Below are 15,414 nucleotides of genomic sequence, written 5' to 3' on the forward strand. Positions count from 1 at the left end.
CTGGTTGGGTGGCTTTCAAGCATATTCCCCTGCGCCCCCTCCCCCTCCACCCCCCACTGGTGGGACTACATTTTGGGAGTATGTTGTGTTCCTTATTTAGCCTCTTAACAAAAATAATCTTGAAAGTAACCTCTGCTGCATCTGAGGAACTTGCTTTTCCACTAACTGAAAGTACGTAATGGGGATACAAATGTGCATAGATGCAAATAATTGTAAAAGTGGTCATCTGGTGATGTCATAAATTTGTTTTCTGGGGAATTTGTTATACTTGTGATATCTAAGTACATTAATAAGTTAAGCCTTACACCATCCTGAGAAACATGAAGTATTATCCAAATTTTACCTAAGAGGAACTGAAATTCAATTAAGACTTTGCTAAACTCTCACAGGAACTTCAGATTTCTTGACTCACAATCTAGTGATTAACACAAAAGAGTTGATTTCCTACTCCGATCTTTTCAGAAATGTTATATACTATTTTTATATTGAAGGTACCCATCACACAGAAATGGCATTTAAGAAGAGTTAGTTGCAGAGTCAAGCACTCAAAAATTAGGAAATGCGGGAATTAAGCTTGCCTGTGTAATGTTTGCTTGGTCCCCTTTTGTAGTATCACATGCTATATTTTTCCACAGTACCTCTGCCTCATTAAATGCGCAGAATGGATGGTGCTTACTGAATGAGCTTCTATTCCATATTTTGTTTTCTCATTGAATTTGTGGGCTTTGGCCTTATTTACTGCACACTATTCAAACCCTGCTCTGAAGACAGAAGTGTTAATTTCCTTGTAGGCTTTTCTGTGGTGCTCATCCCTCTAGTATCTGAGTGTTTCATAAACATGAATTAATTGTCATAGTTCCCATGGGAGGTGAGGGGGTGGCATTATTCCTTTACAGATGAGGAACTGAGGCACAGAGATAGTGAGATTAAAAGCATTCACTAATTTTGAAATTCCTAGGCAAGATATTTCAGCACACGTAGCATTTTATAGAAATATGTATTTAAAGCTCAGTTCCCATTGACTTCAGTAACAGCTGTGTGTGCTGAGCTCAAGGGTCTCAAGTCAGACTCCCAGGAACACATAGTTAGTGACCACCTGTGAAAAGTTGGGTTTATGTGGCTTGTGCAGCATGATACAGACTCTGACAGAGGCAGGGATAGAATCAGTTTTTTTTCCAGGGAAGCGTTCAACTGCCTTAATTATGAGACTGTCCTTTCTTTTCCTGAAGTCTCCTGCCTCCTTTACTGCACACCTTCCAATGACAGCCACTGCAACAAAGAGTACAGGAATGCTACAGAACACATCTTCATTCACTACACAAACCTGATTCATTGCCAGAGCACTATCTATCTGGTACACTGAATGACAATAGTATGTGATCATGTCATTAAAGACTGTATCCTAATGCATATGCACACAGATGTTGAATTATTTCCTAACTTTCCAGTGCTTGACTCTGCAACCTTTTATAGTGTTTTAATGTCGTTTTTTTGCATGTAATTGCCTGGCTTTTTAAAAAGCAAACTAGAAAAAAGTAGAAATGCTAATACATGAAATCATACTGATCCCTGCATGATTCATCAACAGGATTTGGACCTTTAGATCCACAGCACAGACCTGCCACCTGAATGAATGGAGTAATTGATTATATTGGCTGGTCTACCATTACTAAGGGGTTTGATGCACACTTTGCCAGTGGGTTTCAGAGATTTGCTGACAGAGAGGAATATTGAGGCTTGTGAATCTTGCATTCAGTTCCAGGTTCTGGAGCGGAGAGTGCAGTAGTAGAGTCTTTTGTTCCCGGTCCCCCAGGAAGGCTGACCACTCACCTCTCCCTGGCTCCCAGTTCCAGTTGCTTTCCCTTTCTCCCTTCTTCTCCCCCCCCCCCCCCCCATCCCTCCTCCCCCGACAACTCCTTGTCCTAATCTACTTCATCTGTCCTCACCCCTAGTCCAGCTTTTGTTCCCTCTGCACTGGAGTCGGGCTGCTACTTCATGCTGTTTGTAGGCTCCAGCAGGAAGATCATCAAGAGCACAGGAGAGAGAAGCTCTCTGTTCTTGGTTCCAGTGCCTGCTGCCACAGCCGCTTCTGGCTGCTGAAAGGAGCAATTGAGGGAAAGTCCTGCTTCAGCCCAGTACAGACTCTCTCTTCTGAGAGTTTAGCTGCCAAACTCTTAGAAGTTGCTACTGAGAATGTGTGAACTGTTTTTTTCAAAGGCTTATAACTTGGCCAAATTTAGTGAGATTTTACCAGGAAGAGCAAAAGGCGCATCCCAAACATAAGAATGGTCTGACCCAGTATGGCCAATGGTCCATCTAGCCCAATATCCTGCCTTCCAACAGTGGCTAGTGCCAGGTACTTCAGTGAAAATGAACAGAACAGGGCAATTTGAGTGATCCATACTCTGTCATCCAGTCCCAGCTTCTAGCAACCAGAGGTCCAGGGGTATCCAGAGCATGGGACTGTGTCCTGGACACGAGTGCAACAGCCCCCCTGCATGCTAAATTTCAAGTCATGGCTCCAAAGCATGGAGGAACTGGAGCGTCTCAGAAAAATGATTGGAGGAATTTTTAACATGGGCAAAACAATTTTTTTCTGTAATCTCAATCTCAGAAATGGCTGAATGGTTTGTGCTGAAACTTTCCCAAACAGTTCCACCAGAGGCAGACATTCAGCATAAAAAATCTTACCCTGAGCAGTTAGTGTGGCAAAATTTAAGCAATTGAAAACAAGGACTTTATAGTGGGAAGTGCTGGGCAACTTTATAAGCAGTTTTGCCTATTATGACTTTAATGTTAAAAGTTTCAATTTGTACATTTTAGAAATAAGTTTTTTAAACAAAAAATTAATGTATTCTATATTTTTACTGTGAACTTTACATTTAGTAGATTGTTTATACCTTAAGGAAAGTTTGTGGCTGCATATATTTTTAACTGACTGAGAGTTGCTGACATTTTTCTGGTTTTTTAAAGGTTCCATAAACAAAAAGAAATCAAAAAGGAAAGGTCTTCTGTATGATACAATGGCCCTTCCACCTATTACTGCATTTGCAACAGGTAGGTAATATTTTATGTCATATGTAGGAGAGAGTCGTTCCTCTGCTCACAGGAACCTGCTTCTTCAATTTTAGATTTTTGTAACTTATTCAAAAATTTACTAATTTATCAGACACCCAAATTAATCTTTTTGAGGAGATATATTAGATTGGTACAGCTCTTCAAATACTGAACAGTGACTAGCTGGGTAACAAGGTGGCATTTTTATATAAATTGTGCCTTCTGAGTACTCTCATTAGAGCTACAGACTCAATACGGGTGTCTAAGAGTGAACTGGATTTTACTCTGGCTCATGCATCATCGGACTTAAGTACATTTTGATTGCAGAATCTTTATTGTTGCTGATAACATAAGTCAGAAACCCCTTAACTTTCTTTATATTTTCCCGACTGAATTTGTAGGACTGGTAGTCAGGGGGACCAGCTGGGAGAAATTCTAGTGTAAGGAAATAGCTATTTGTGATTAACACGTGTTCATGGCATAGTTAAATTATCTTACTGTTACTAATGTGTGTATCCTGCATTGTCAGTAAAATTGTATGTAGATGAACGTATGCAGAGAAATATTTCAGTATTTTTTTGATGATTCTCAGACTGGATTTTTTTTTGTCATGTTAATACATTGAAAGGATTTTCTCCTTAAGAGTAAGGCCCCAATAACTCATCCTCTTGCACCAGAAGCAAAAGCAATTGTAGTTGCAATTGCATTTTAACAATGTCAACACATAAATAGCCTACATATTGTAAAAAGACAATGTTCAATTATAATTTGTGTAATTTTAAAGCTTACATTTTGGTTGTTCATATATTGCATAACACACACTCAGGGTTTGGCTCTTTCAGTAGTAATTATTACCCATTGTTTTTGTAATTGCTATCATAATGCTATATTCAATGTCCTTAAGTTCCTTAAACTTGCTGACCTAGTTGGCCACTGGTGAAGGTCTTTCAAGAGTATTAAAATATTTAAAATTCATCTGATGTAGAATGTGCTCTAATTGGTAAAGTTACTGGAGTGGGAGCCAAGAGACCTAAGGTCTATTCCTAGCGTGGCTGTTGACCTAGTGTGTGACCGTGGGCAAATCACTCCTCATCTCTATACTTCTGTTTCCCTTCCTGTGCATTTTTCTTGTCTATTTAGGTTATGTTGTTTGACTATACTTGCGGTTCATTTTTTAAAATGTTCGAGACTAAATAACCGAACTTAGCCAAATTTATTGTTTAGAGACAAAGCAGTACAATACAAAAAGGAGACCCTCCTTCCAGGAAACAGATTTTTGCAGCATGTTCCCTTTATGCAAAAGGTGTGCTTCAAAGATAGCATTTCAGCTAGTAGTATTTATAGTATGATTTGACAAGTTACAAAACTTTTTATACATCACTTAAACTCTAAGTTTAACCTATTAGTTTGTGCTAGCGTTGTCTTTGGTTCCTCTTACACTTGCCTTTATTTCGTTTTGAATACTACATTCCAAGTGTTAAATTTAGGCCTTAATATAGGTTGTTAATTTAAATATAATTTTAAATAGGTCTATTTAAAAAAAAAAAAAAAAAGAACTTGTGTGTTTTTTAAATAAAATTGGAATTTTAATTTTTTAAATCTATTTTTATCCACACCGCTGTACCTACTTCCTAACTGAATTTGGTACAAAGTATTCATGCATTTTTGCTTAGACAGGTTTCCTATTTTTCTGATGCCAAAGCTGACTTCAGCTTTGCAAAGTGTTTTGGGGTACTTGACATGGGTGAACAGAATTGTGGGAAGAGCATAATACACTCAGCTAACATAACTTCCCAACACCAATATATATCATGCATATTATATTAATACCATGCACATAATACCTATTAATGTGGTGTATGCTATGCCCAACATATATGTATTGGATAACAATTATAAGCTCTTTGGGACGTTGGTGGCCTCATATTATGTGTTTTGTAGAGCATCTTTCACAGTGGGGCTTTGATATCAGTTGGGGCCTCTAGGTGCTACTGCAATAGAGAAAATTAATAATAAAATCAAATTGGTGAACTTTCACATCTTGTTTTTGAGAGAATATAGGGATGAGATGCCTACAGACAATGCATCCTTACCTTGTTGGTGGGCAAAATGAAAATCTTATCCTCCAGTGAGTTGTTAAAATTTTTTTTTTTAAAATATTGCTGGTTAAATTAAAAAGTGCAAACCGCTATCATATTAAACATTTATGGGGGATGTATTATAGAAATTTGTACCTCCAGTTTTGTACATTACATAGCTGGAGTAGTGTAACTTAGGTTGACTTACTGCAGTAGTGTAGACATAGTGTGAATAACGTAGCTGGAGTCGACGTAGTGTCACTTACTGCGGTGTCTACACCGAGCTGGGTCGACTCACCTTAGTCTTGCTCCCAGTGGAGTACCGGAGTCAATCGGAGAGTGCTCTGCAGTAGATTTCAATCTCCCGGGCTTTTAACTAGCAGTTTTCAGAAGCATGAATTTCACTTTGCTTTTCTTTCATTTCAGTGTCCAATGTTGTGCAGACTGATTTGTTCAGTTAAGCCTAGTAAAAGGGTACAACAATGTGCATACAAATCTATTTAAAAGATTAAAATTCAAATTTTTATTTAAATTTAAATATAGGGTTTTGGGTTTTTTTTTTTTTTTTAAATAGACCCATTTAAAATTAAATTGAAATAGGCCTTAATATAGGTTGTCAAACTTCTTATCTGTTAATTATTTAGATTGAAATACAAAAAACAATATAAAGCAGTACATGTTTGCTGCTAAGTTTTAAAGAAATTGAAACTACTGAACTGGTGGAAGTCACTTGCTAAGTGTCTGGAACCAGAGTTAGTTCAAATGCTAACCAGTTTTTGACAGCAGTAACCTTGTCTGCAGGTGAAAAGAGAGTATTTTCTTCATTTCGGTTTATTCAACTAGTTCAGTTCAATGGTTCATTCAAAGTTAAGAAACCAGTTGGGAGTTTAAAAAGCAAGAGAGCTTGGGTTGTTTTTTGTTTTGGTTTTTTTGTTTTTTCTCTTCAAAGGTATGAATAAAAACTAGCTGAGAGGTTGAAATCTACTAGTTCTAAAATCTTGAAGGATGTAGTGATCAGAAACAATCAGTTAAATTAATTAAATACAACAGATACTTCCTTTGTGTAATAAATCAGTTTTAAATGCAAAACATGTTTTGATAACATTTTTTTTTAAATGTATCCACCCTGGTGAACAGAATGCTCACAAATCTAGATTGTGGCAATTTATATCCTAGTGGTGAGAATGTAGCTTCCTTAAGTGGTTCAGGTTTATTAAAATCTCCAAATATTTTTAAAATATTTTTTTAGCAATGTTTACTCTAGTTTTTTTTTTTTTTACCGTAGCCTTTTGACTAGTCAATGAAAATATAAAATTGCAATGGCTTTGTTACATAACGGCTTTTGGAACTAATGTTATAAATTGTGATGTAAGAATCTCTCTCACTTCAGAATGTCAGTTTCTGGAGTAACAATTTGGATTGTATTACAGAGATAGCACGTCAGAATGACTGGGATGGGATCATTGCTTGCCATCAAGGTTATATAACTTGTACAACCTGGAACTACCAGAAAACTTCCATGGGAGCCCATAAACTGAAACCAAAAGCATTCAGCAAAAACAAGCCTCTTGATGTATATGCAACAGTAAGTGTGATTTTGGGGTAATCTTATTTCTTCCCTGTTGTGGCATGGCTGCTAATTTGCTATCCAATTGCACCAGAAACTGAATACTTAAAACCAAGAACCATTTGGTAAAGATCTAAATAAACCTTGTAAAATTCTACTTATCATCTACATTGGAGTTAATAATTTTTTATAAGTGAATAAAATAATAAAGTAAATGCTAACTATTTCAATCTTATTTATCTTGAAACTCCAAGTTATCTAAAATTATCTCCTGAATCAGAAATACATGGGGGAGGAAAACAAAGTTTGGTTTTATGCGCTCCAATTATTTGAAGATTTGTAGTTACTTCAAAGACATTTAAATAGTCATTGTGTGCCTTTGTTCCTCTCACTTTCATCTTTGTTTATGGTGGGAGAGAAGATTTTGTGCCTGGGCTGGTAAACTGTCATGACACTTTTGTAAGGGTATGTTAAGCAACAGTTTCTCAAGATTAACACCTTTGAAAATGATAGGTATATTTCTAAGTTGCATGCAAAAAAAGTACATTAAAAGAATGTTAAGGACGCAAAGTCAAGCACTCAAAAGTTGGGAAATGCCAGATTTAGGATTGCACATGTAGCCTTGATTCTGCCTCCTTGATATCCAACCTGTGTACTGAATAAGTACATGTACTAAGTCTGGGTGGAGGGAGCCCTTCTCAGTGCTCTCTAGTCTGAGCCTATAGGAGTTGGGGAAGATTCTGCCCCATATGATGCCCACAGCGGAGGGAAAGTGAGGCTTGTGTTGTGTGCCTGGTCCAGAGAAAAGTGTGGTTGGGGAGTAGACGTGGACCCCCTTCCTTACTCCTCTTGCCCCCACTACTTTGGCAGCTCCCAGATGTTCCAGTATGGGTGGGTGTCGGGGAGTGTAGCTGCTACTTGGGTAGAAGCATAAACCAGGCTTAGAAGCTTCCCATTAAATTTTGGCATCCTGCCAAAATAATAATTTCCTGAGGAACCCAAGTGAGAGAAGGAAAATGGTGATTCTTTCTTAAAACAATTTATCATGGCTACATCTGAGTGGAATTTCATGGGACAAAGAAAAGACACTTCTCTAGTTAAGGGCATTCTCCCTGCTGAATTTCAAAGGCCTGCTGCAAACTATGGAAGTGTGAGGGCTTCTCAAAGAAAAGGTCTTAATCCTTTATAATGGAAAGAGTTAGGCAACCTAAATATAGGGATTGCTGCTATTCTTTCTATAATGACTTCCCTGAACTTAGTTCAGAATAAATTTTTTTATTTTCTGTTTTGTTTTCTCTTATGCAATATCACTAATCTCTGCCCACAGTTAGTTCTTTTCCATTTGGTAACAGGAATTGATGGTAGTTTGAGGTAAGTGCATATAATAGTTCTATCAGCAAGAATAGCAACCAAAATACAGAGTGCTTAGTACAAATGAGTGTGAAATCTTTTCCAACCTAATAAGTAAATATATTGCTAATCAGATAGATCAGGCTTCTTCAGACATGGATAATTTAGACGAGAATTCTTTGTACAATAAATCTTTGCTTAACGTTGTTGTTACGTTCCTGAAAAAGGCTACTTTAAGCGAAATGATGTTTAGCGAATCCAATTTCCCCATAAGAATTAGTGTAAATAGGGGGGGGTTAGGTTCCAGGGAAATTTTTTTCGCCAGACAAAAGGCTATTTTTATATCCATATACACAGAATAATCTTTAAACAGTTTAATGCTGTACACAGCAATGATTGTGAAGCTTGGTTGAGGTGGTGAAGTCAGAGCGTGGAAGAGGTGGGATATTTCCCAGGGAATGCCTTACTGTTAAATGATGAACTAGCACTCGGCTGAGCCCTCAAGGGTTAACACATTATTGTTAATGTACCCTCACACTGTACAAGGCAGCACGAATGGAGGGAGGGGAAACAGCATGGCAGAGAGATACAGAGACACACGTGTGTGTGTGTGTGTGTGTGTGTGTGTGTGAGAGAGAGAGTTGCGCATTGCCCCATTGAATATACTGACCCCACTCTAAGTACATTGCCTTTTTAAGTAGATTAGCAAATTGAGACAGCAGCTGCTGCCAGCAAGCTCCCTCCGTCCTGAGCCCTGTTGTGTCCCCCTCCCGTGGAGATAAGTACAGAAGCAAAGCGCGGGTAAGGGGGGTAGGGAGACACCTAGCATTAGCACTCCTCTTCCCCCTCCCCCCCATCACCTCTGCACAGCAAGCAGCGGGAGCAGCTCCAAGGCAGAGGGCAGGAGCAACACATGGCAGAGGGGGGAGGGACAGCTGAACTGCCTGTCAGTTGATAACCTGCTGGGTGGCTGCTGCACAGGGAACTTAGGGGAGTGGGGAGCTGATGGGCGGGCTGCCGGTCCACCCTGGTTCCAAGCCCCCCACCAGCTAGCTCTACTGGGCTGCTCTTTCTGCAAGCAGTGGACAAAGCAGACAGCTGCCAAACAACGTTAGAAGGGAGCATTGCACAACTTTAAACGAGCATGTTCCCTAATTGATCAGCAATGTAACAACGTTAACCGGGACGACTTTACCCCCTTCAATATATACAGTAACTCCTCATTTAATCAGTGGTGCATCAGGGAACTTACAAGTTATCCCATTATAGGAAAATAGCTAGCTAACTCTATTGAATTTGGTGGCGGTAGGTGAGCTCACAGCTCCAAATACAGTGGGTATAACTATTAGATTGGATTGTGTGTGTATCCAGACCCCTCTTTGTGATGTCTCTTCCTTCTTAAGTTCTGGGTTGAAAGATCTAAAATGTAAACTCTCATCTCTTTTCTGCATGCATCGTAGTTGATTGTTTTCAGATACTGTTTCTCCATTTCTAGCACCAAAGTATGGTGGCAGCAGACTTCGAAGTTAACTTCCCTAGCATGTCCTTTTGTGCAATGGAGGGCTAATCATATAGATTTTGTTTTTTTAGGTTACACTGATCATACCATATAACAGGCATTAAGATGTAAATGTTGTTTACAATTAGTGAGGTGGCTATGAGAATGTCGCTAACTTGTTTATTTGTGTACTCTCATCTTCATTGCTTAGTCTTTCTGCCACGTGCTCATTTTTATCATAACTTCTCTCAAGAAAGCAAATATAGCTTTCCTTTCTGTGTGGGAGAAGGTAAACCATCTTTTATGTTAATGTTAAAACCACAAGAAAATTGTAATATAGAGATTTTTAAGATTTTCCTTTTTCAATATGAGATGCTTTGTAACTGCTGTATATAGACAAGCACATCTACAATTAAACGTATTTTTTTCTTTGCTAATGACCAATGCGTTTTAAGTTTTTCTCTTTTTTTTTCCTCCCTTCAAAGGTAGTTGACATTACTTCATGTGGAAACTTTGCTGTAATTGGGCTTTCAACAGGACATGTAGATGTATACAACATGCAGTCTGGCATTCATAGAGGACATTATGGAAAAGAAAAAGGTGAACTTTTTTTTAATTACACCCTAAGAGACTAGCTGCAAATCGAAATACTTTTATTGTTGTTTCTGGGTGGAATGCAGGAATCTTGCTATTGAAGCAACAGGTGGCTGAGATTACTGTACAGTTGTCTTTTATTCTCTCTGGGTGAGGGACAACAACACTCCCACTACTGTGGATAGTTGTGGAGTTGGCATCTATTTAATTTTAAGTAACATAAACTTGTTGGTTATCAAATGTGTCGGGTATAAAATGATGGCTTTGATTAGGCTTGTGGCCATGCACATCATATCCCTCATGACCTGCTCTGTTCTACTTCCCTAGCAGAACACGAAATTCTTGTACATGTCAGTATGCTCCCTGCTCCAAAGAGAATGTAGGGATAGCATGCATGCATGCAGATTGTAACATTGCCCAGTTCTTTGGGTTTGCTGTTGAATTGCTCTCTTGAAAAGTTGACTCTAGTTGTGTTGCACCCTTGTTTCAGACAACTGACTTCTGATCCAAATACAGAACAGACATGTTAAATGAGATGTCATGGTTGCAGCAAGTTACTTTTAGGCTAGATTTGGAGCCCCTCAACTTTGGCATCTAGTTTTAACTAAGGTGTTAGTGGAGGCTGGGGAATGAGCTAACCAGTGGTTTCTCTGTACCCCAAGAGCGACATAAGACAGTTTAAATGTTTTTTGGTAATACTTGAAGTTCTACGTTGGGGATAGAAAAGCTGCCAGCCTTTTAAGGCTTTTCCTCTCTAAAAGTTAATGAAGTCTTAGTGCCTTCCTGCTTATATTATTTGTTTGCTGATTATTGCCATATATTCTATAAGTACATGTGGATTTACCAATTTTCATAACAGGAAAACCTACATCAGGAATATATATAATTCAATGTCTCAAAATTTCAGTGTCCTATTAGTGGCAGAATAGGAAGGTAAAGTAATTAAAAGCAATTCAGAAAACCAAAATTGCAAATTCAGAATCATGATTTTCAAACAAATAATGAAGACTAATATTCTGCTTTGTGTCAACAATCTGAAAAATTGTTCAGTTAAAACGTTTTGAATTGCCATCTTAATCTTGTTCATAGCACACATTTTTTGTATATCTCACCTATGTCACACTAATGCTTAGTTATAGGTACCTTAATCAAACAGAATTGGCCTGTGTACAGATGGAAAGTCCTGATTAAGTATATAAACCTATAATATTCAAGTAATAGTTGTCAGGGGGCTTTACTATTGTTTGTCCGATACCTTCCTCTTATTTAAATATCTGTCCTTCACTCCGAGGGGACTTAGATGCACCAGTAATTGGCACTATATAGGTACCTAAGATAGGTGTAAAGCCCTGAAATGTAATTTATTTTTTTCTTTTGGATTAAAGCACATGAAGGTGCCATTAGAGGGGTAGCAGTGGATGGATTAAACCAGTTGACAATCACAGCTGGAAGTGAAGGATTAATTAAATTCTGGAAGTTCAAGACCATGGACCTAGTTTACTCTGCTAATCTCTCTTCTTCTCCAAGTGCAATGCTGCTTCACAGAGACAGGTGAGAATCTAAAACTATTTCAACTACAGCTTTGGTTGTTTTGTTGTAGTCTTAAAGGCCAAGCCTCTAATAAAAGTTCATGACAAAAGTCTTTCATTTCCTGACATTTTAAGCTAGAAATGACTATTTGTCCTGCAAGGAGCTTTTTATATTGCAGAAGAAATGGAAACTTTGAGCAATTGGGACCCAGCTGCAGTCAGAGAAGCCTAGCCTTTAGAACATAAAATTTTGTCAGGTAACATTAGGATATTCTTGTCTGTTTTATCTCTGAATATTAACTGCTAATATATACTACTAATTCTTTCCAGTGGCATTCTGGGAATTGCCTCAGATGACTTTGGCATTAGCGTTTTGGATATAGAAACAAGAAGGATCGTCAGGAAGTTCTCAGGACACCACAGCCAGATTAACGACATGGTGACTATATACTGTACATATTTGCGTGCACATGATCTGCAACAAAAGTTAATTCAGTTTGAGGGTGATAGGTTTGTTTTCTGTATATAACAAATAATAAAATATAAATGTGCGTTTAAGTTGGATCCCTTCTTGTTGTGTTCAGCTGCAGAAGCCAAAAAATTCAGGGTTACCCCTTTGGAAACCTCAACCATACATGTGTATATGTCCTCTTAAGAATTAATATAGTTTTCTGATTCAGATGCTCAATGTTCAAATAGTAAATATAGAAATTTTAGCTCACCAGTACAGACTTGGAATTTTATTACCAAAGGACGGACAGTTTAAAGAATGAATGTGTCTGAAACCTTATTTTTTTGTTCTTAATCAAATGAAAATTTAGAAGTAACGTAACAGATATTTGAGGTCACAGTGGTGGTGTTGAGGGCAGCAACTGGGAAGCTATCCATCTCTTCAAAGTCTATATTGGCACAAGAGATTCCTTACAAGCCAGAAGTATAAACAGTAGTTTTAAGCATCAATCATTACATAGCTATATGTGTTTATTATACAGCACATAGGAGTGACCTGCTGATGTGAATTAGATATGTTTTCAGAATGCTGTCAGGATTTGTATTCAGTTATTAATTTATTCCAAATACCAAGAGATGAGTACGTCTCTGATGTTGACGTCTTTTGTTTTTATATTTTTTTCTTTTACGTTTTGTGGTGAATATCTATCTGTGTGCACAAAAGTGAGGGCCTACAAACATAATACGGGTCACTGCACTTATACAGTATCCTGCTACACCCTGGCTTTTCTAGCCTTAGGTCTCCTATAATCAGAGACTATCAATTTTGTTGTGTGGACAAATGTCTGCTTGGACTTGGATGAAACCATCAGCTATCTCTTATGAACTAAAGCAGGATGTGTATGCTCTAAAATACTCATTTGGATATATTATTATTATAGGCTTTCAGTCCCGATGGCCGTTGGCTAATAACTGCATCAATGGATTGCACCATTAAGACTTGGGACCTCCCATCTGGATGGTAAGTCAGTTTAAGTACTGTAGCAGAGAGCTCTTACTTGCATATGAATTCCATGCATTAAACCACAAAAAAGACTTGGTGCATTGATTATTTCCTATAAACCTACACTAATCAAAAAGTTGATATTTGTTGAAAATTATTATTTGAAACTGACTTGTTTTGTCTGGTATTAATAATTTTTATAGCCATTTTATGAAGCTCTTGTAAATGAGAATTTATAGTAAATTATATTAGTATAGTATAGGCAGTGTTTGAAGCCTGACAGTGAAATTGTGAACAATAGGACTTTTTGGTTTTTTTACTTTCAAGCATATGTACAATTGAAAAAGTTAGAAGGTCAATTTTACTTTGATAATAAAACCATATAACCTTATGTTCTGCTTTCCTGAATGGTGCTTCATGTCAATGCAAAACACTTTGTAAATTCAAAAGCATAAAATGACTGTGTGTTATCATGTCTGTAGTATCAAACACTACGTTAAGATTGCAAATCAACTTTAGTTTTCCATTTCTACTTGCTTATAAACTTCCTGAAAATTTCTCCTCTGCTCAAAAGTGAATATTCTGCCCTGGCTGTTCAGTTTTGGCTGAGAAGTACACAGTATAATTCAGGAGATGGGAAAGATAGGCCCAAAGGTGACTTCAGACCCCCTTTGTGCTTTTCTGATCTAGGTTGATACCTTAGGGCATGTCTACACAGCAAAGAAAAACCCATGGCTGGCCTGACTCGGGCTCACGGGGCTCAGACTGTGGGGTTGTTTCATTGCTGTGTAGACTTCTGGCCGTGGGCTGCAGCCCAAGCTCTGGAACCCTCCACCCCGCAGGGTCCCAGAGCGCAGGCTGCAGCCCGAGTCTGAAGTGTACATGGCAATGAAACAACCCCATGTCCCAAGCCCCTCGAGCCCAAGTTGGGCCAGCCACAGGTTTTTCTTTGCTGTGTAGACGTGCCCTTAGTGTAAGTTAGAGAAGCCTAAAGGCTAGGCTTCTCTGACTGCAGCTGGGTCCCAATTGCTCAAAGGTTTGCCTTGTTTTGTTGCTATGACAGTATTAACTGAAAGTTACTTACCTTATGAAGTCTTTCATTTAAAGTACATGATGCGAGTTGTATCATAGAAAGATTGGTCAATAGATTGTTGAAAGTCATGCCTCAAGTTAGAGACCAAAAGGTTAATAGATGAATTAAATTTAGAGCTTCTCTCCTCAAAGCTATTATAGATTCTTCATGTTGATTTCATTTCTTATTAAAGAAATGACTTGGAAAAGTATATGATAAAGTTTAAAGGCAATCTAAGACCATCACTGCACTTGCCTTGAGTGTTTGGCTTGTTTAACATTTGCATCTGTCGCTGTGGTACATAGATGCTATTATATTTTATAATATATATTGGAGATAAGAAGACAACAAAATAACTCTAGCAAAATTCTTGTTGATATGGAATTTAAGTAAGTACATTACATATTCTGTCTGAAAAAAAATTAGGGTAATTTATCTTGCTTGGAATTTAGAGAGATGGTTTTGCTCTTGTATAGGCAGAGGAAAATACTGAAATAGAGCAATGATGCTCATTAAAAATTCAGGTGCAGATCTTACTTTCCCTTAGTATGGTTAGGAATTAATAAATGGAAGAGTTTAGATAGGAGCTATTTTACACATACAAAAACAATTGCTAACTTTGAAGCTCTACTTAAGAAAAATCAGTTTTAATTTGATTCAAAAACATCAATCTTTTACAAGTTATGATACATCCATGTTTAGTGTGCACTCTGCTGTCCACTCATTGAGCACGTTGTGTATAAATTCTGTTGTAATCTGAATGATGTTTAAATGGTTTCCTTAAATTTCACAGAAATTGATGATCCATCTGTGACTAATTGTATGTAATTCGTTACGTAGCTTTTGCATGCAAGTTAGGAAGTGTAATTTGTGCAAAAGCTATTCCAGACAGGAAAATTTTAGTTGATGTAACTGTATGCAAATTTCTCTTCTTACTCAGCATAGCTTGGACAGACAAATTAAGAGTACAGGACACGTAAATTAACATTAATCTGGGTTATTTTTTTAACTCTCTCTAGCATTGAACTTTTTCCTGGTGATCTCAGTATGCGCTAACACATCCTTCTGCCCCTCCCAGCCTAACTCACCATACTTACGTTTCCTTTTTGAGTGCTTATGGATTCTCTCCTTGCAAGAGACGGTGTTTTTATACAGGCATCTGCAGGGCTTCATTTGCTCTTCCCCCCACATTCACTGCTATGCTTCTGCTCTTGTG

General features: G+C 37.8%; 1 protein-coding gene across 1 annotated transcript in view; it reads left to right on the top strand.

The window, feature by feature from the left end:
* The window catches only part of WDR36 (WD repeat domain 36), a 54,034-nt gene that overhangs the window by 24,126 nt on the left and 14,494 nt on the right, over positions 1 to 15,414 (top strand). Inside the window, exons 11-16 of the mRNA XM_074952944.1 lie at positions 2,974 to 3,057; positions 6,566 to 6,720; positions 10,036 to 10,150; positions 11,530 to 11,695; positions 12,004 to 12,112; positions 13,065 to 13,144. Coding sequence (XP_074809045.1) covers positions 2,974 to 3,057; positions 6,566 to 6,720; positions 10,036 to 10,150; positions 11,530 to 11,695; positions 12,004 to 12,112; positions 13,065 to 13,144 — 709 coding nt within the window. The remainder of the gene's footprint in view (positions 1 to 2,973; positions 3,058 to 6,565; positions 6,721 to 10,035; positions 10,151 to 11,529; positions 11,696 to 12,003; positions 12,113 to 13,064; positions 13,145 to 15,414) is intronic.

This window comes from Natator depressus, chromosome 5 (assembly GCF_965152275.1).
Source record: "Natator depressus isolate rNatDep1 chromosome 5, rNatDep2.hap1, whole genome shotgun sequence".
Classification (NCBI taxonomy): Eukaryota; Metazoa; Chordata; order Testudines; family Cheloniidae; genus Natator; species Natator depressus.